The sequence below is a fragment of the Linepithema humile genome, chromosome 3 (assembly GCF_040581485.1).
Source record: "Linepithema humile isolate Giens D197 chromosome 3, Lhum_UNIL_v1.0, whole genome shotgun sequence".
Lineage (NCBI taxonomy): Eukaryota > Metazoa > Arthropoda > Insecta > Hymenoptera > Formicidae > Linepithema > Linepithema humile.
Window position 1 is genome coordinate 23,330,297 of NC_090130.1, and position 22,907 is coordinate 23,353,203.

Genomic DNA, 22,907 nt, shown 5'->3' on the forward strand with positions numbered 1-22,907 from the left:
CACCGGCGGATTTCGCGTTGCTTTCCCGCTCAGCGCGCAGCATTTGCGTTTGCGTGCGAGAGAGACCGACGCGAGAGAGAGAAGAAAAAAGCAGAAGAGTGCACATGCGAGCGAAGCGAGATTCGAGAAACCGCGAAGAAAAGAGAGAGAAGAGGGAAGGGGGGAGGAGAGGAGGGAGAAAGAGAGCTAGTAGTGGCAGAGTAAAAAAGGAGAAAGAGAGACGAGTTTGCATTGCGTCTCAGCTCCTCGTCTCCCCTACTTTGGGAGGCAAAAGGGTGAGACAGAGAGAAAGAGAGGGGTACAACATGCCGAAACGAGAGGGCCCCTTAGACGTCGCGTCGCGGTCTAGCCAAAGAGAAGAGAGCCTGGGAGGAAGGTGCGTCTCTTCGTCGTCGCAAGAAGAGAGAGAGGGGAATTTCTTGGACACGCCGCGAGAGCCGACGTTGAGGGCGAGAGAGACAGATTGGCAAACGCGCGCGGTCCCTTAAACTCGCCGGCGATCGGGGAGAGCCATTTCTGCGAGGACACGTCGGCCGGTCTCCATCGTCGTCGTCGGTTTCTGCTTCGATCGAGCTGCGCCGTGACGGACAGCCGCCACCGGAAGCGCGCGTCAGATTCGCGCAACAGCGCCGCGAGTTCGAGTCGTCGTTGGAGCGACAGGACCGGAGCGCAAGAGAGAGAAACGCAGCGAGAGCGGGACACACCACCGCACACACAGTCGTCGCCTATTCGCGAAACGAGCGGCTCGCAGTCGGCCAGTCGTGAGGCGTGAGGAAGCCAGCAGCGAAAGGGAAAAAAACAAAAGAAAGCGCCCACAGAAGCCCGATCGAGGACCGATCTCGTCGCAGAAGTCGTCCAAAAAGTATTTTCCGTGCTCTTTCTCCGTACCCCGTGCTAAGCCTCACGCGTGTGCCAATCCCGGTGATCCGTACGCGATTCGCGATTGATCGATCATCAACATTTCTCGCGTCCGGGGAATCCAGCCAGGATACGACAGCGTGCGTTATCGTCCCAACAAGGATAACCGTCGTTGCCCGCTCGTCGAAACAGCAATCGACGTCTCCTCCTCGACGTCTCCTCAACCGTGATTAAACGCGACTTAATCACGAAACACCGCGGTTCATCCTTTCTTTTCCCGCTTATCGTTCACCTTCATTCTTCCACCTTGTGGTTGCGATCCCTGTGATTTCTCTCCTGTTCGCGTTTACACGGATTTATATTTTCCCTCTTCCTTTCTCTCTCTCTTTTTCTCTCTCTCTCTCTCTCTCTCGCTTTCTCTCTCTTTCATCGGGTCCACATAGAGTCCTACGAATCTACGAAATCAGTACTCGGAGTATACGCGAGTATATACGTGAGTCCGTTGAGCGCACGCGCACCAGATCGTCGTCGAGAGAGCCCGCGATACACACGTGACCGAGCCGCGAGCTCGGTTCGGGAAGCCGGCATCATAGCGTCGAAAAGCGAGCAGCAACCAGCAGCAGCCAGCACCATGTCGAAGCTCTACGTCGGCAATTTGCCATCAGATTGCAACGAGAGCGCTCTCAGGCAGCTTTTCCAGGAGCACAGCCTGGCGTGCACCACGATCCTAGTGAAGCGCGGCGGCTACGCCTTCGTCGACTGCGCCGATCAATCCACAGCCGATCGAGCGATCGACAAGCTAAACGGTGAGTCTATCGCCATGAAATGAATCATGTTTGCAAAATCCTGTTTTGTAACGCTTATTTTAACAATCATGCTTTATATTGCAATGACAACGACAACGACAATGAGCAAGAGGAGAATGAAGAAGAAATCGAAGAAGAACATCCGTTTCATGCTGCTTCGCCAATCATTTGTATACCAATAAAACGCTTTTACTGCTTTGCTACTTTTACTGCTGCTTTTTCCCTAGCTTATGCAAATTAATTCATAGATCTTTCCCGTAAACACCAAATGACTAATTAGTCAATTGATATTTAGAACAATAGCCCTGTAAAAGTTGTTATGAGCGAAGATGAAGATTTCAATCAGATCTTGGCGAATTTCTTTAAGAGAGTCTCGCCTGGATAGTCGAATTAATATTGAATTCATCTTCTGCTCTCTCAACTAAGTTATCCAGAAATCACTCATACGCATCCTCCATATCCTTTTATTCGCTTATTTATTGCCTACAAAGCTTCATCAGGTATTTAGCGCTTTTGTATCTGTGGCTAATCTTGCATCTCCAAATACATAAGATAACCGCATTGCCGCTAAAAATAAATACCTTCATCTCTAACGTGTAATGTATATGCTTTGTTTATACGCTTTTGCTAGATCATAAGAATAGATATAAGAATTTATGAAGCATGTGTGTCCAACATTTTTTAATTTTTGACACGGATATTTCATTGAAGAGCTTCAGAATTGGTTACGTAGGAAAATATCTGTCATATCGCTGTCACTCGATAGTTTACTGTCAATTGTTTTTTCTCTGACAGATGATGCTCGCGCGTTGACGTGAAGTTGAATGATGTCGAAAGATGTGTGTCTTTCGATACATAATAAAAAATAATGACTGTCGATGTGACAAGCGACACTGTGAATATTATCGTGCACTAGAAGAATATAAAATCTCATGTGCTTTAATGGCTAAATTGGGGAATTTTAATTATTTAATTAGAAATATATTAGGCTTTCTATAAACGACATAGGATAAATTATTACAAATTTTGAAAAATCATGATTAGGATAATAGTAGAATCGATGCTAATTTTTCATTAGTGAAAGATTTGGAGATCTTTCCGCGTGACATAATATTCATCATTATTATTGAAAAATGTCTAAAGATTTTAACTGCGTGATAAAAAAATAAGAATCTAAATGGTGTGTTTGTTTGAATTTTACTGGCGTTGAGTAGATAAATAATGATGTAGATAAATACTTGTTTTCGATATCACTTGACGCATTTGAAACATCAAACATCGGCGTGATGAAAATCATGCAAATGATCGACACGGAGTTTGCACGTCGAGCGAATTTACGAGCGTCCGGAGTTAGGATATCGCCCAATCTCGCGTGAAATACTGACGTTATATCTCGACCGGCCACACTTCCTATGGCTCAAATTTGTCATAACTGATAACTATATTTGAGAACCACTGAACCTCCGGCTGTGGTTTCCGTCGAGAAAAGGCAGTGGTCTTTTCGTCCATATTCACTATCCTCAAATTCATTCTAATTTTACCAACCTTAATATTCTGATTAACGTACAGAAATCGAATCATATCTTATCTCTCGTTAAAGTCTGGGAAATCAAATTACTACAATGATTAGGCGATAACGTTACGAAAGTTAACTGGAAATATCATAAATATGATAAAATATGTTAATGAAGATAAAATATATTAATTCAAGATATATTCTATGAATCAGAACAACGAAAGAGAGTCTTTTATATTAAATATCTCTAATATCTCTTATATTAAAAAAAACTTATTATTTTATTTCTCATATAATTTAATTTGACTTTTTTAATGAAATTGTTACAGTAATCGATTATGTTTTAACTTTCTTCTTTATTTTTTAAATTTCATTCAAAATACATGCAATCAGAGACTCTTTCGTCTGTTCGATTCGTGTGAAAAACTTATCCACGTGGTAGGATAGATGCATGCATCGGCAAAATGGCGCCAGCTACGGCGCGACAAGGTCGCGTCTGTGTGCTCGCCACGACGATAAGTCGCTGATAATCGCACGCGTCGACCAACATGTCGTTGTCGATCGCTCAGATTACAAGACCGGCTCTTCCCGCCAAAACGAAAGTTAGATATCTGCTCGAGGAGTTTATCAACGGCAAAACAGTTTTCCAAAAGCAATGGACACGCTTTAAATGGATATCCGTTGAAAAGCTTTTTTGTGTTTGAAACTTTCAACAATTGCTTTTCAGAGAGGAATAGTTTTTTTTTGTCAGTACTAAAATTAGAAATATATCTCTAAAGAAGGTTTTACGAATCTATATATTATTCTTGGAGAGAAAGTTGGTTAATGTAATCCTTTATGTTATACCGAAAGTAACTCGTTGTGAAACGCTCTTACTTTTTATATTATTGGTTCTAGAAAAGTTCATAAAATGAAGAATTTTATTCTTGTCTTCTGAATAAGATTTTTACTGCGTTGAAATGTATCCATCAATGTTGTCTTTCGGGACATGTAATGCAAAAATCATCAGCCGAGTGGAAGTTAACTGTGCGTGACGAAACGTCAGTCGACTGAACACCTCTGTTAATCGCTAGACTGCCAATGACTATACTAGTTAAAGCGACTAGTCCATACTCTTACTTTTGTTCGGCAATTCTAAACGGCATATTTTGGTGTTATAGCTTCACTAAAAAAATGTTCATAAAAAATGTTTAAAAAAATTTTATTCATGTTGCTTGTTACGGAAAACATGTAACGGAAACATCTTTATTAAGAAATTTTTATATTTCTTTCGTTGAGAAAAAAGTGTGGCATCTATAAAAACATAATTTAAAAGAAAAAGATGTTTTAGAATAATCTTGAAGAATGGAAAAATTAATGCATTGCAGTTTGTATTTTTTGTGTTAGTTTTTTTCGTGCGAACTCCTCATGACGGTATGATCTCAAGCTAAATATTTTCGACTTTTTCTGTTGATCGTGAGAATTTTGAATCGGTATTTGTGTGATGTGACTGAGAGCTTCTCCGAGTCATGCTCACACGAGTAGTAGTAGTTGATTCGGCAAGTTCTCCCGCAGCCGAAAAGAAGTAACGTGGTCAAGGTCGCGAATAGCCGCGTGCGCGCGCGCGACACGCGTGACGTACGAATTCCCATCGCCCCCGCCGCCGACATTGCTGTCGTTGTCGTCTTCTCCGAGGTTGAAATTTACATCGCGAATAGCCGCCGACCTCATCTCCTCGGCTCTCCTCCGCCACGCCACCGCCGAAAATCGGTTAGTCACACTCGTCACGTTCCGCGGCCATGCCTGCTATCCAGATCATAAATTCCATTGACGACTCTGTAGCTCTCGTGCGCTCTCGCGCTCTCGGCTACCTCATTACAGCGTGTTAATGCACGCACGTGCACACATCGCGCGTCGGAACGCCATTTGAGGCCGCGTTTCACCCTTGAACTTTTCCCTGACGAAGAAACAGTACAAAACAATCTTTCCAATTCCAACAAGCTTGAGGTATGTTGCAACTCAAGATAAAAGATACTTGTTTTTTTTTCGGAACAGCCATGCAGAGCTATCCCGACATATTCGAATCTAATCAAGTATCGTCAGAAAAATAAGATAACTGAAAAATATGATAGCCATTTTCAAAAAAGAATTTTTTATAATATATAAACATTTTCTAAGAAAAATATTTTTAAGGCATATAAGAGATGTAAAATGCTTTTAATGTCGTAAAAACTTTACTCACAATAATTTTTTAATATTTTTTATAATTTCGCCAATATATTAGAAATAATTGAGTACATTTTGTTACATTGAAGAAAAGAAAAAAAATTGATTGTAAATTTGTCAAAGAAATTCCATCTTACAATATTTTTTTATTACTTTATAGAATCTCGATAAGCAAAATTAAAAATTTGAAATTTCACATTAATTCTTTTTTGCAAGCCGTTTTTTTCGCACGTATAATCCATACTCTTAGATATATCGAGTGCGCGAGAGCTGCTTAGAAATGAAGCTACAAAAAGGAGAGCCGGAACGAGCGGCTCTTAGAGCGATTCACGGCGAACGCTTTCTCTCCCTCTATATTTCGTTAGCAATACGGTCGTTGCTTTTGCAGCGTAAGGGCCGATCCTTGGATACAATGCCGCGCGAAGAACGTTACCGACGAGCTCAGGTCAGAACTAGTTTGGTGGGTTGTTGAGTTAGGTTTTAGGAGAACTTTACCAAAACGCCGCGACCTAATCGGGCTTTAGGCGACTCATACTACGCTCTGCCTAGCGAGCTGTGTTCATTCCCATCATTTTAGAGCAATTGCTATTATCGAAATAAAGTAGAGATACTTGAGATCTATATTTCTCAAGTTCACTTTAGGCGATCTACAATTTGTGATAGAGTTTGAAGTAGAATTCTATTTATAATTTTATATATTGTATAACGTACCAGGATTTTTTCAAATTTTAAAGCTGTAATTGTTTCAAAATTATTTACAGCAGGTTTTTATAATGACATTATAAACGCAAAGAAAGACATTTATAACGGCAAATTTTTGTATAATTGTAAAATTATTCACACATTTACTACTCTTGGAAAAATAGAATAATGTATTCTCGCTTATTCAATAATTCATGAGTCTTCTTGTTCAATCTCTTGAGAATGTCCTAACAATACGAAGAAAGTTTTCGAACAATTTTCCCGAAGATTGCATTTTCCTCAAATTCTACATTGACTGTAGGTGACGGCGATAACGTGCCGCGCATCAACGTGCGTGCACAGCATGCGTCTTCCTCTTTCACAGCCGGCATTCGTGCACGCCATTCCGCTCAGCACGATTTTGAAGACACGAAGCCGGGCTAAAAGTCGGAGACCCGTCGAGACAGCAACAGGAAGCTGCCACATTCTTCCATTCTGGTTGCCTCCTACCGCTTTCTTCTTTTCCTAACACGCCGGCTTGTACCGAATCGATCAGCCGTTATCCGTTGTATCTGTACTTGTTAGTTATTTCTTGTTTATCAATTTATCAAAAGCTCTCAAAACAATCTCATAAATTCAAAACAATAATTATTCTGCATTTACTTTTGCACACTTTATTTGTTACTTTAACTCTAACTTTTCTGCAATTTGTCATTATCGTTTACTTTACTTCCTAGAAAAAAAAACTATTTATATTATATATATAAAAGTACCTTATTTTTAATTTAAAAGAATTTATGCATGTTTAAACGAGAACATATTATAGACACTGGTGTACCGACACGAACAGCCGTTGAGTGCGAGGGTTTACACCCACCAATGCATTTTCAAGAGCTAGAACGAGCAGATGCTCCTAGGAATACATTATTCGCATCCAAAACTGCCTGCACTCGATATATTCCTTTTTCATACGTCCGTAAGAGACGTCCCATTTGCTCAAGATGTCTGTTTTGCATTCCTTTTTTCTTCTCTCGAAACGTGGCTTAAACAGCGGTGCCAACTTTCTCTTTTGTATTTTATATACATATATAATATTGATACGATAATTTTGACATCTTTCAAACATTTTACGCTTTTTTCGATAAATGCCATAATTGATAAACAAGTTTTAAATACTTGTATAATAAACTATCGCTGTAATAATAATGAGACGTGCTTATACAACAACGAATGTCCACATTTAATAAGAAGATATACGAGCCCCGTTTATATATGAAAAGTCACTCGCATTTGCGTAAGTAAGGTCTTCGAAATTGTGATTAAGATACATCGCGCATCAATTTGTATCCGTATCCCATTTGATTTCGACGTCACGCAAAAAGTCGCGTAATTCTCATTATCGTATGTATCGTAATTCGATGCACTCTGCTTGCGAAAATAAACTGCTTAAACATCTCTCTTCGCTGCTGCGTGGAGGTAAAAACGTTGAGGAAAAAAGGTGCAATGACTCTGTATTATTTCTCGCACCTTTTCCCTCGGGCATACGAGTACCTTCGCGTACGAAGTTTATATGCGACCGAATAAACATGTCCGCGCAATCTCTTCTTTTTTTGTAATCGTTGTCCGCGTGGCCCGGCCGGCTTGATTTGTCGCGTGCCTGCTCCGGGACCACCTGCCCCCGAAAAAAGTTACCTGTTAACAGTGCACCGGTAACCGACACTGATGGGGCCTTACGATTCGCCTCTCCACCTCGCGCAGGGCCCCGGACAGCCTTCGGGCGCAAACACCGATTCAACATCTTACGACGGCACATGAGCCGACCGACATGAGCCGAAAGTGAGATGGGAGAGAATGCCAATTATAATAATGAGGGTTTTCCAGTGGCGACGAACACGATCATTATTATTAACCGTTTTAATCCACTGCATCTGATTGATGCATATCATTTATTACAACTCCGAAATAAAAGCTCCTTTTTAAAGTCGGTACTCTTTAATTTTATTTACATGTCAGGCTGAAATTGATTAACTTATACTCGTCTATATTCATCTAATATAACAAATATGATTTTTTATTTTAAAAAATCGCTCACTTTCTTCTTTCTCTTTGTCGCTAGTGGTAGTAATTTTTTCTGATAAAAATAATTTACACAAGATGAAACTCTTGATTGCATCTGATCCTAGACAGCTCAGATTCTCAAGGTTTATGAAATTCTACGATTGCATTTCGCGGAGCAATGTGCTTCGCATGCAAGAGCGACTCCGCCACGTATTGTTATCTCCGCGGTGCATACGAATTGGTACACGGGAGTGATGCAACTATGACCGTCCACGCGTTTGTCCGCAAGCTTTATACAATATGTCAACGAGAGAATCGTTCTGAATATACTCGACTAGTATAAACTATCAGCCGCACAGTTGTACGAATAGCTCTGGCTTCTTCGAGCTCTGGCTTAAACCGAAAGTCCACTGGCGCGGAACGAGTTCTACTTGTTGCTTTTCGTGCAATATATGTAATAAGGAATGAATGGTGAGCAAGAAATCAAACATTTGAGTTTCAACTTTTGCAAAAAAACATTTTTTCTCTTTTTATTCCTTTAATTTTTTGCAATGTACATATCACTTTCGGTTTATATTAGAAAATTTGGTACAGAAACAATTTTAAGGAATTAAAGTAAAAATCTTTATTTGTCGAAATTCATGCACTAAGTTCGAATTTTGCTTGAGCACGTCATTTGTTCCCCATTATATCTTATAGTTTAAGCTTCTCATCTCGCACGCGAGATGAAACACGCCTATGTCTCGTGTTCCTCAATCCGGAAATACGAATTATCATACATAGAACGTTCCAAGATCGTTGAACGATAGTTGCTAGCTTGAGGTGTTAGTATTAACCTTTTTCAAAAAACTGTCGAGACACAAATAAAAAAAATATTATTTTTTCTTTAAATGTTAGAAAGAAATTGGAGATTTTTTTAGACTTTGGTAATAGATTTTTCACACAGAGATTTTGAAATTAAGGAAACATTGTTGAATTTAATACAGATACAAATAGAATTCTGGTAGGGGAAATGCCGGCATGAAAGAGGAAGGAAGTGCTATCTTTAGCGCCACGAAAAGAGACACACTGCAATAGTGTGACTTCTCTCTTTTATTCGTCTTTCTTTCCATCTACCGCTGGTATTGCTCTATAATCACAAAACGAGTTCATTTCATAATAATTACAGGCAAGTCGATAAAGATGATAAATGATTATCACTGACAAAGTTAATTTAGTATTTTAGTTCATTTTTCTTCAGGAAAAAGATATAACAGGAGAAAGGAAAAGAAAAACAAAATTCAAAGAGGAGTAAAAATTTCTTTGCAGAAGTTCATATTCTCCACATGTTCGATTTCTTGCTCGTCACTCGTTTTCTATTTGCTTCTTAGTCTCCCGCTCTCTCTTATCACATTTATTTTAAGAACTTTCATGGCCGCTGTGAATCCAGTTGTAACTCAAAATCGCACTCGTATTAACTTGTGCGATATGTTAGTTTACATAATCTTTGACCGTTCCTACAGGATAATTTAATCGCAAATCAAAATTTTGTGTCTCTCTTTTTCTTATTATCTCTTGTTATTTTAATTTAGCAGAAATAATAATTTTTTTTGTCAATATTCATTTCTAATTCGTTTTTTTGCTACTTTAAGATAAGTCTGTTTACATATATCTTATTATATTTTTTATTTTTTTTAAAAAGATTTTTTTTCAAAATACATTTCTCTCTCTGTCTTGTTATCGCGCGGCTCCTCTCCGAAATTTCGCCGTCTTTGTCTATCGTGACCTCTGTTCAACTGCTCGAAGACACACGTGTTTGTTTTAGATACCCGGCCGTTGACTCCCCGGCAAATAGCACGCGGCGTCACTGCTGGCGAGTTTTCGGCGGAACGTACGCGCCTTCGTGTCGTGATCGAAGCCGTTTCCTACCCGGCGCTTTTCTATTCGTCGTCCTCACGGCCCACATTTGGCGTTAAACATAGCCAACAGATTCTGAGTTTCGGTTAAACGAGAGGATGCGAACGCGCGCCTTAATGAAACGGGCTCCATTGAACAGAACTACAGTTCTCTCTCTCGGATTCTTTGTCATTTTTTTTCGTTACTGTTTTGAGTTTTATGTATGATATTAACTACTTGGAATTTTACTAACGACGAGGTGAAACACTATTTAATAGAAAGTAGAGCATTTATCTTTAAAATATGTTGCGATAAACGGTAAAATTATAATATAATTATCATGTTTTAATTATACCTACTAATGAGTATTAAATGAATATTCACTTTTTCTAATAATTTTTTAATAATATTTATTTTTACTGTATGGTACTGTATGGTACAATTATTACTTATCTTTCAATTATCTCTAGTGCACTGTATGTTATTATCGCTTGTTAATTAAAAAAGTAGGTTTTATAAATATTAGATAAATATCCACAACTTTGAATGATACAATAATGATTATTAATGTTATTATTGTAGCGTTATGTTTACAATATTTTTTGAATTGTGTATCAATCATTACACTTTATAAAAATACTCCAAGTATCAAAATAAAAAATAATTTTATAAAATAATCAATATAGAAAAATTGCAAACAAAAATTTTTATTTAGACATTCTCGTGAATTTCTATAAAGATTAGCAATTTATTAAATTAGCATTTCGGCATCATTGAGGAACGCGGTCGTAAATTCCACGTGTTCCGTTAATAACGAAAGAGCTTGTTATCGATGTCAATTAGCATTCAAAGTAGCCACAATGAATTTTGAGTAGATAGATTTGTAAAACATATACTTATAATAAATGAATGTAAGCTTTTATTCATGCTATTTTATCAGATAAATGATATTTTATTTATGGATTAATTTTGTAGAAAGTTTAATGTCGAATTTTACTTTAACAAAAATTTCAAAGTTGCCAACATCGTTAAAAATATTAAATGCAAGCCCATCATCGATTTCTTTAAAGTGTTAACGTAAAAAATTAAGTGGCTTTGAGGATGTAAGTGAATAAGGAAACCTCGTTTCTCGGTTGATCTTAACTGGACGTCGGCTTGACAGAAATTTCATTTAAGACTTAATGGCCGCAGCTATTGAGTGTCGACGGATGAAGGCTCGCGATAAATGATAACGGTTACGGGATTAAGGGCGTAAGAGAGGAGGAGGAAAAAGAGCTGCGAGGTGCCACACGACGTCCGGCCCACGTGCGCGTAATTGTCAGGTACACGCGGACAGAGAAACCCAGGACTTTCGACAGGTGTCAATGAACCGGTCAACGACGTTCATCCATCGGAGGATAAGCGACGAAGAGGAGACGATAGCCCCGACTGAGGGAGAATAGGCGGGGAAAAAAATACGAGCGAGACTCGTTCGCACCTGCTTCGGTTGTGCGAGAGCCGGACTCATGGTGATTTCACATTTCGTGGTTCGCGCGAGATGGACGTGCCTTTGATTACAGGTCGAAAAACAATTTTCCATATACAAAAGGACAATATAGTTTAAGTTTTATGTCATTTTGGAATAAAGGAATAGGAGAGAGGGACACCACGAGAGGAAAATCCAAGCTATTTGTGAAAAATGCAAAAAGAGTGGAAAATATTACAAAATCGCATTGATTGTAGTATTAATTAGTTGCAATTAAAATATACACTGAAAATAAAATCAAGTTACGATAAAATTTTAATTATCAAGTTAGGATCAGTAAGCCAGGATTAGCAAATTATCAAAGGAAGCAAAGGTCCTAATTCCTAATTATGAGATTAAAAATATTTTATATGGAGAAATAATATAAATTAAAAAGAGAGATATAATATAAAAAAGGGCAAAGACATTGTGTGTGTGAAAGAATTTATTAAGAAGAAATGCCAGCACCCATGACAAATATCCATTCATAATACAAGCACGAAGGGAACGTGCACATGTAATAGAATCTGTCGCTCATTTTAAGAAGCTGCGCTCGTTCTTCACGCATATTTTGTGATTTTACGGCAAGAAGAAAGCAAGGAATAAGAGTTATCTTCCGTATCCGACATATTGAGAAAAATTATAATTTCGAAAAATTTTACGTTTTTCAAACGTAAAATAGATTCCTTTGCTCCGACCCGAATAATTGCAGCGATTAGATATGCTTTTCCAAGAAATATATCTTATTTTTTACAAGCATGGGCTTTAATCATAGTAGTGGAACTATTATATTTGATTGTAAATCATGCTTATATTTATATTATTAATTATATTATCATAGAAGAGAATAATAATTTTATACTTTATAATTATTTTTTGTATTTTATTTTTTTAATAGTTTTTTTACCAAACTTACATGCATATGTCTATGCACAGTTGTACGATACGATTTTACTTTCCTTTATACAATACATTAAATATGAGATTTTATTCTAGTATTATTTTATAATAATTATTTATTTTATAATGAATAATTTATTTTAATTCTATTATCTTAAATTTTAATGTCTACAGAGCACAAAAGGTGCGATTTTTATTTTAGAAGCGAAAAAGATTGGAGAGAACAATTTGCGTCATAATTTGCGATTGATCCGAAAAATAACGATGTTTTTTTCGTGCCAATCGAATGTGAGACATAGATTATCGAGAATCGTGGGACAGACAAAGATTATCGAGAATCGTAATAGAAACCTTGATTGACGATAAGAAAACGAATTAGACACCCTAGGAACGTACTAAAATATTAATCACGGTTTAGTGTACAGGAAAATAGGAAAAAAGTCAATATATCTAATACGTACTTTTTGCACGTTTTATGTAACTCTTTTGATCTTTACAGAAAAATACTTTTTATATTATGTTAAATTTCAATCAAATATTATATGATTTACAAACATATCTTAAAAATCTTTAAAATAAAAAATCTGCAAGATTAAAATCTCTATGATCATTTATTAGAAGTCTGATATTTTGGTAATCTGATCTTAAAATATTTCAATTTGGTATTTTATATTAAAACATTTAGCCGACCAGTACAATCACAAATGACATAAAAAATTGTCCAGTAATCTCAATAGATAAGCGATAAAAAATTCTGCGTAAATCATTATTTGTATAATCAGATTAAATCATTGCTTAGATATTTCGTACGTTACGCACGGTCACTGCGATAAGAGTTGAAGAATCAATCTATATTTGTGTTAGTGGAAAGCATATCGCATACTCGAACTATCGATTGGTATGGACGATACGATGTTCCGATACTGAACAGCGAGCTCCATTCTACGGCGCGAGAGGAAGACGGCAGTCCGCACGTCGAGAAAAATTACATCGGCACACCGCCATTAATCTCCGAACGAGCGGATATTATTTTAATTCTGAACTCTCGGGCCGAGTCTCTTCCGAGAAACGCCGGCCTTTGTCCCAGCCGGCTGGTCAGAAAGAAAAGTGACCAAGTGATTTAATCTACGAACGAACGAACGAACAGCGCGACCCTGGGACTTCTCTCTTCTGATGCTCGTTCGCGCTATTCCTCCTCTCCTCTCTTCCCGTCCGTCATTGGCGAGATTCGTTTTTGCTCGCCGAATTTGCGACGGCGGCACGACGCACTCGAGCGCGGGACTGTTTCTTGAGAAAAGTCGCGACGAGCTCACTCAATTTATTATTTATTATTTATTATTTATAGATTACTCTAAATTTACGATTACTACAATAAGTTTTTGTAATTAATCAAAATGCAGGAAATGATGCCGTTTCCGTTTTTAACGAATGTAAAGTGTCATCGAGCAGATAAACGGATTTAAAAAAAACACCATATTACGTTCAGATAAAATGGATTCAAAAGCCAACAGCGATAACAAGACTCATGTGCGAGTATGGACGCATATGCTTGCCTTCATTCTTTGCTTATGCGGTCGTAAAACACACACGGTCCGACTGCGTAATGATCCAAAACTCTGAACTTTGTACGTCGTCAGATAATAACTGTTATCTGCGCCTCAAAGCACAACTTTCATTGATGAGTACACGTTAGAAATCGCAGGCGAATTCGGTCGATCGCGTGGCCGGATCTAAATTAAAAATGCATCCAGTTTCTAGAAAACACTAAATACAGTTATTGTAATGATTGAAAAATGAAATTTCTTCAAAATTATTCAACAAAAATTAAATATTTAAAATTATTAAACTAATTTTGATTATCTTTTGATTATCTATAGAGTACCAATTAGTTAATAAACTTTCAAGTACAGTTTTTTATTCTCTAAAAATAGTATTAATGTTATCAAAAAGTTTGGCGCAAAAACTAATTGGATTGCATTTATTTTTTGAACATCCGATATACATTCGTTTTTTAAGGGGCAATATCATTTTCGACTGATAATTCGACCGCAATATAGCGTAATCAATAAGAACGGTGCAACAGTACTACGACACATATTATCGCACATGACGCAACACTTCTTTTAATTTCGTCGAAATTAATTGCTGACAAAAAAAAAGCGTTTGATGCAATGCATTTTAATTAAGTAAATGCATCGTAAATGCGTCGGATTAATCATGTACTTTCTTTTTTTGACGCAACAATTTTTTACGGAGAACGCGTAATATCCGGAAGTTAAAAAATGTGATTGTCTTTAGTTTTGCAAAACATTTTGGAAAAAGTTATTAAATAGTAATTAACATTGGCTTTAAATAATAATTAAGAAACAATATTGAAATATAATTATCAATAAATAATAGTAATTTTCAGCGGTACAACATAATATTTAATGTAATTATTACATATACTATTATAATACAATTATTATTTTAATTCTCTGCGTGATTATTATTACTTTTAATAATGACTCAAGAAAGTACCAAAAAAAGTAGCATATATTAATTATTTTGAAAGTTAAAATTTAATTGACATAATTAACATAACATCGAATACAATACTAATAAGTCGATATATTGAACGCGAAACCATTTCTCCTAGCGGAATATTGAAAATTACTACTATTCGATAATACTTGCTGCTTAAACGTGAGCCGGATGCAGCTCGTTTTTTGATCGATAGAACCAAGGACGACCCGTCAGGCCCGCACGTTTAGAACATCCTAAATTTGCTTTGCGTTGGGGATCCGTTCGCATTCAACCCTCTTTTGGTACTAAATTCAATCTAAAATTTCAAATTTTTCTATAAGTTTAACTTATTTAAATTACAAACTGTTGAAAAAAATCAAATATATTATTTTTTAATTTTAATTTTATTTGATTTAATAATTAATATTAATGTGTGAAGATCGATAGCAGTATAAAGATTTATGTATTATAACGCATTATATCGTGTATATTTTTAAACGAGCTAAAAACTGAAATATGAGAAAGGGTGAACATATAATTCTGCATACATAAGTCTAAACAGCCACGGAAGAGGAAGTAATTAGTCTAACAGTCAAAACAGAATATAGTTGGCTTAGTAGACCATGGCGCGTATTCATATCCTACACTAGACACTAAATATGGGGTTTGCAGAGTCCATGTGTTTATGCAGATAATTTTCGTCGTTTCAACTGATGGCGTATATTCTCTTAGATAACGTGATTAATATTTCATATAATTACAAAAATACATTCGACTAAAAGTATCAAAAATTTTGCCGTCCACGAAATATTGTATACATTAATAGTGTAAATCGCAGATAAAATTTATAAAAAAATAATATTTTTGCAATATGACAAAAAAATTATTGAATACAGTTTACGATAAAAGTTTGTTCAGTATTGTGGTAGAGTTGCGTTATACGGATCAGTCTGATCACAGTAATTGGTCCTGTCGTTCAGAACGGAACCGGGCATCCTCGCGTTTGGCGCGCTTTCCTCCGCCGGATTCTCAGTCAGGACCTATCTTAACGTGCGTGGGCCTACTCGCTTCATTCGGCAAACTAACCTACCCGTCTAAGTAATCCATTGTGCTCTTCGTACTCTCTTTGTGTGGCCGCTCTCACGCTGAGGGATCAGCGCGAGGGCCAGGAGGACAGAGCGATGGACGAAGAGAGCAAGGAAGTGAGAGGGAAAGAGAAAAAAAAGCGAAAGAGCGAGTAAAAGAGTGTGAGGAGATGCGGGAGAGGAAAGAAGGCGGGATCGACGACGAAGGAACGAGAAAGAGAGGAGGTATGGCCACAAGGCCAACTGAGTCCTAAACGATTCCTGTTGCCTTACGCTTTTGGCACGCCGAAATCACCGTGGATTGACTAACTGGTCCAGTTTTATTTAGCGGGATATCCCTGATAATTCACAATACTTGCTCTAATTTAACTTCTTTCAGTATAATGATGGCAGTAATAACTGATTTCTCAGGCGACAATTATAATTTTATCTAGTTTTTTTTCTATTAGTGTTTCATCTATCATATATTTTATGCCCCGCATGAATAGTGATGTTTGAAGTACGATAAAATGGTAATCTTATAACTGTTTAACCGTAAAAAATAAGAATAAAATATCGACTTGTAATCATTTTATATAACCGACTAATGTAAGATCTGAACAGAATATTCCTGTTACTGGCTATATTCTGATTTATTTCCTCGAATATATTTTTTTAAATGGACATGCAAATGCATACCGCGATGTCTATAGAGATTAGTGCGAAATTATTCGCAATGTCGTTAAAGATATTAAAGACACACACAGACGTGTACGCACATATAAACATGCATACACATATTAACATACGCGCAGGAATAAATACCGTACACATAATGTTTTCGTATCTGTCTTCTTGTAGAAGTTGTTTTTATACTGTTTTCCGCAGCGTTAGCCGCTGATTCTCGTTGCGCGAAGAAGCTTTGTCGTGATATCCATCACGATAGCGACACGACCTCGAAAAGATATATTACCTGGAATCACGCGACTGGTCGTAGAACTTTATCCTCGAATAATCCTCATTCGGAGTGCGCAATGCGTTCGCGTTGATCTTAAAGGCTACCTTCGAGTTAGCTACTCTCTCTATTCCTTCCCGCCGTTTTTGGCGCTTGTTTTAATCAATCACTGCTTATTTCTTTCGCGTCCCGGAACAGTTTTGCGAGTTGTCAAACAATTGCGTATTTCTTGCGTCTTAATTCGTAACGCGCTATTAATTCTTTGTTAGAGCTTTGCAAAGTGGAAGGATAGCAAACTTTTAGAAGAAAGAAAGCCAATTTAAGGATCTTGAAATCAATCGTGAATCCATTCAGAAATGTCTCGCTTCTGTATAACAAAGTGAACGCATTTGACAAATAGTTGCCTTCAAAAGTAACATTTTTTCTATTCTATATTTTTGATACAAATTGAAAACAACTCTGTAAAGCTTATTCAATTGCAAACTTGATCGAATCAATTCCTTTAGCATTTTCGATACGTTGTTCTTATCAACTCGCAGGCCGGCACATCGTGAGTCACGGGTAGCAAAGTAGGATTTCCGTGGGACTGAAGAGGCAGCAAAGCGGTAACCCAATAATAATTTATGTACCTAACCGTGCCAACCGCCGTGTCCACGGCATCGGTATTCAGCATCGGCCTGGAATGCGCAACAGAAACCTGTTCTCATTCCCATTCCTATTCTGGTTCCCGAAGCGCAGCGCTACCCAAATATTTCATTACTTCCCCGTGGAGCCGATGTACTTTCGGCCCTCTTCGTCCTCTGTCTCTCTTCACTTGTGACACCTTGCTTCTCCCTGTTCTCTCCCTGGTCTGGAATATTGTTAGTATTATGTCACGGCCGATGGCCGTGTGTCCTTATCGCCGTAATAAATATTACACGAGAGTAAATTGGATCCAAAAAGTGCGTGAAGTGTTAATGCAAAGAAATATATCGTAGAATTTACATTGACCTATAAGAATTTAATGTCAGCATTTTCTTCGCAAAAGATTAAGTTGAATAGTATTTACATCTGACGATGAATATATGTTTAATATTGAAAATGAAAAACTTAAACAAAATAAAAATGGCAAGTAACATAACAATTAATTAATTAATCAAGAATAAAAAATATATTTATATTTATATCTTCTTTTTCAAGTGTATAGAAATAATTTTGAAATTAAATGGTCAAAAGTGAGTAAGTACGTAGACGAGTGCGTACTACCGGAGAGGCTATTCGCTATATCATCGCGAGATAGTAAACCGCTAACGTTGCATTTCGAATGTACTTTCTGGACCGCCTTTGTCGATCTCGCGATACTAGATTCGTATTCCACATAAATAACTTAGAGCAAATAAGGAACGGTGCTTGATAGCTGATATTTAATATCATGGACATTGAACCCTTGTTTGTCATTCTATACTTTTATTTGCATCTGTCTACAGACATAACACATTATTTTTCAGGATGAAATGTTCTTTGTATAATTGATAACTTTAATAAACAAATTTAATTGCAACGAATAAAAATCGAAAACATTTTGTATATTAAATTTTATTTCATAAATTTTTATAAAATTTAAACTAAAAATTGAGATTCTGACATTACAAGATTTTATTAAGTATTTAATTGTATAAAAAAATTGCACATTGTTTTTACATTTATTTAGTATTTAATTATTATATAAAATTATTATATAAAATTATTACATAAAAAATTGTACATATAATGCTATTCTTTTAGACAAATAATGTTTGCATTTGAAAAATAGCTTTAAATATTTTATGTTACGAGCTCTACAAAATTTAATTTCAAAACTTTTAATACATCCAAAAGCTTTATGGGCCTTCTTAGATAAAGTACATCGTGTAAAAAATCTAAAACACATTACGAGTTCCGTTCTGTACCTCAGAAGGCTTGCTCGCTCGAGATACGAGGGCAACGAGGAAGGTTGAAGGAAAAAATCAAAAAGAGAGGACGAAGGAAGAAGAGAGAAAACGAATGAATATATATTAGATAGGTTGCGCGGCGCGATTCTTTACTACATGTCCGGATAGCGCGGCTAAGTTGGCCGCTAGTTCATTCTAACTCAACGTAACCCAACCTAGCCCTAACAGGCATGAAGAGAAGAGAAGTTAAAAGAAGAAGAGGAGAAGGAAGAAGTAGGCTCTCACCTACCTGGCGAGTCTGCGCGCTCGTTGTAGGGAAAAGAAGGGCAGGCGGCCAGGCAGTGAGCCAAGCGCGGAGGGGGAGGGGAGTAGGGTAGAGGGTAAAGGGAGAGCGCGCGCACTAAGGAGACCTTGAAGGCTGCTGGCCGGGTGCTCAGGGTCTAGTGCTGTGACCCACTATAAAGGCACTTGCCATCCTGCTTGTACGTCAGGACGGACCGCTAGCACCCTCTTCCTTCGGAAGAGAAGCGCCTGCTAACCTACTACTCTCTGGCCCACACTCTTTCTCTCTTTCTCTCTCTCTTGCCATCCTGTTCATCGCATATACATACACCGGCTCGACTCCGAAACTCGCTTCCAGACCTCGGACCACGCATTCGGTGAGCTCACCGAGAAAATGAGGGCCCCTACGCCCCATCTCGCTCCTTCCCGCCCTTTCCTCGTTCCTTCTTTCACTCGTCGCCTCGTACTCGCATATCCCCTATGCTTGCTCGCTGCCTTCACGATCTCGTGTTTTCACTCCCTCCTTTAGCTCCCCGTTCTCCGCGCCCCGCTCTTCATCCCCTCATAGCTCTTTCCTGCCCTTCAGCGAATACCCGTCTGCCCTCTTCACGTCGTCACTACTACGTGTAACTTGCCTCTTCTGTGTAGTGTTTCTTCTTCATTCGCGGTCCTTCTCCTTCTCTATTTTCTCTTTTCTTCAGTCGATGTTCTCTTTTCCTATCTCTCTTTTCTACGCTTTCTTTCCCTCTCTTTCTTTCTCTCAATCTCTCTCTCTTCTTTCTTTCTCCCACCCAATTGCTCTCTTTCATCTACTCTCTCAACATACGCGTCAAAGAGAAAGAGAAAGAGAGAAAGAGGGTGTGCGTGTGTTTTGGAGGGAGTAGTACCATCTAGCATAGCAACTGCTGTTTCTGCATTTCTTCGCAGCGCGCCCCATGCGAGATGCCGGTATATTTTAAGCGTATAACGGGTGTCCTAGTGCGGAAATAAAGCGCCACAACTTTTCCAAAAACTTTGCGAATTTTTTTCGGAGTTACTCCCGCTTTCATCGTCAACAGAAATTCTTGCATTTATTACGCGCTAATTAATTTACTTAGACGGAAAAGTATCACATTTTTTTTAGATTAAAAATTCTTGATACTGCAAATTAACATATAAAATCTGGAAAAAATATAAAGAGAGATACGGAGAAAACATTTATTGTCTATAGGATTAACGTTTAAGGATTATAAATTTATTAGGAGAAATATAGTCTATTGTATAATTATAATTACAGTTAGTGTCAAAATTTTAATAATGAGCTGTAATGTTTGAATCATGCGATTTAATTTTGTGTATTTTATGAAATTCTAGAAAATTTTATAATAAATTTTATAAAAGTTAAAATTTACTTATCTAAAGCGTTGCTGCATTCTGTGACCTGATTAAAGCTGTTGATTTGCATTGCTCTACTAGTTGCGCGATTCGAATACATTAACACATTATTCGTTTCCTGTCAGCTAAATAGAATCGAGCATATTTACTCTCTGTTATTTTATCACCTTTCTTGTTATTATGATTTTTATTGCTTTTGTTATATATGTTGATGTCATATTTTGTTAGACCGCAACGATTCTCAAGCCCCGCTTTCGTGAGTGATGGCAAACTTACCCCGCGCTGGTGCAATCTCGTTCCATCTTTACGGCACGTGAAATCGGGCGTAAAATGCGCGGCGTATTTAACGCGGCATAAGAATCGAATTAAAGCCTCGTCAGAACGTACCCCCGGCTCTCACCCTCTCTTTCTCTCGCTACCGAATTGGCTTTCGCATGGAAACCTGTTGGCTACGCGGTCGAGCACACTCGTGTATAGGTACACTTACGAATATTATTACTGCGGGGCAGTTTGCGAGGGGAGAGACCTGACACGAGACATACTAAGTAGCCATTTAGATGCTACTCCTTTCCTCTCATCCATCTACCTCTCTTTATCTCTCTTCTGTTCTCTCTTGCTTTCGACCAAACTGAGAGAAAGAGAGACGCGAATGCGCTATTTTTCTATTACCTCCTTATTTCGTTTTATATTCGTACTTTTAATTCATTCGCATTCTCAAGCTAGCTCGTCCAACCACGCGTACGTATACCCTCATTGTATCGAGCGTAGCATCTAATAGACTTACGCGAACGAGTTCGCCACTTGACCTCCCCGTTGTGTCATGAAGAAATGTAGCCTTGCTCATAACTTTGCAACAAGTCGGAAAACTTTGCTTGCAATATATATAGAATCGAGGAAATGCATTTATTTATTCGTACGAGCTGTGCAAAATTGTTAGCACAATCAGAAAATAACCTGCAATTAAACTACAACCTTGTATATTTATAACAAATAATGCAAATAATTGCAAATTATTTGCGCAAAGCACTCGCGCAAATATTTCGAGTGTAAATTGTTTAACGCAAACTGTTGAGGCGATTCATTATTTACGTATTGTTTAATAATAATAACAACAAATACTATATATAATAGAAATAAACAAAGTTTGTTTCTGACGGCCGCTCGCACGTGATTAAAATTTCAAATAGGTGTAATTGCAAAAACTCCGACGCGGTGAGTTTGAGCTTCAACGGATCTATTTAACGAACGCGCAACATCGAACGGCCATTCGGCGCGAGAATGATTCACGAATCTATTCATCTCGCGATTCTCGTAGCGAAGAACCGGCCATGGGAAATTAAATGGGCTTGACCGGTAAACGACACCTGGCGCGTAGGAAACGAAAGGAAATACTTACGCGCTGCGTCTACACACGTTACCTCTAATCCACCTCTCTTCCGCTCTCCCTTTCTCCTCTAACTATCTCTTTCCTCGTTCGTCGCCGAGCTCCAAAATGACCGGCAGTTCACATAACCTTTTGATCCTGATTAGAATATGAGTGAGCTGCAGCATTCGTGATAGCTTTCTCGGCCAGCCACGATTTTTGTGCCGTTACCGCGCGCACACGTGCGCACATCGGAACCCGGAAGCGACCGCGCGCGGAACCGGTGCGATGTCCGGCCATGGTGATGTTTTTTCATGGGAAAAGTCTCCCATCTTTCCTTGTTTCGTCCCGGGGTCAGAGGTCAACGTGGTCGCGGCTCAAACAGGTTGTACGCTGACCCAATGATCCAATTCTTTTGCCGCGCGTCTTAAGACGCATGAGAAAATCGCGATGAAAATATCTCGTTGTTATCACGTTAAACTGTATACGGTAGCATTTAGAGAGCTTCGAAAACGAATGGAAAATGTGTTATATATGATAAATTATGTGTAATCGCTAATTAAAATAATATCATAAAATATTAAATGTAGGACATAATGTTAATAATTGCATTAGAAAAATATTAATATTTAAGGGAAAAGATATTAATTTTGAAAAAAATTATTTTATTTTTGTATTTTGTCAGATATAACGTATAATTGTATGTAAATATCTACAATATTATTCATATTCGCTGTTAGATAACTGTGTATCATAGTGATATAAGGTCCGTAAGATTGGTAATTGCTCTATTTACAGGCCGCCGTTGTATTGTTACGCGATCATGAATTTCGCGCGCCTCTTTAAGGACGCATCTAAAAACTTGCTTCTTTATTTTTTATTTCAGGATATACCTATCTCGGATCTTCGCTCGTTGTGGAGCCGTCCGTAGCCAGTGCAGCCAAAAAACGGTAAGTTATGAAAATTTCTTTACTAAAATGTGACGAAAGCATGGCTTTTAGATGCTTTAGAGCTAAATAAACAATTTTGAATTTCTTAAAAAAAGAGATTA

At 37.8% G+C, this 22,907-nt stretch overlaps 1 protein-coding gene across 2 annotated transcripts in view; it reads left to right on the forward strand.

Moving 5' to 3' along the window:
- The first annotated feature begins 1,474 nt into the window (after positions 1-1,474).
- Positions 1,475-22,907, forward strand: part of Imp (IGF-II mRNA-binding protein) — a 93,336-nt gene continuing 71,903 nt past the window's right edge. For both annotated transcript variants that reach the window (XM_067351511.1, XM_067351512.1), the window contains exons 1-2: positions 1,475-1,664; positions 22,743-22,806. In XM_067351511.1, coding sequence (XP_067207612.1) covers positions 1,490-1,664; positions 22,743-22,806 — 239 coding nt within the window. In that variant the 5' untranslated portion in view covers positions 1,475-1,489. The remainder of the gene's footprint in view (positions 1,665-22,742; positions 22,807-22,907) is intronic.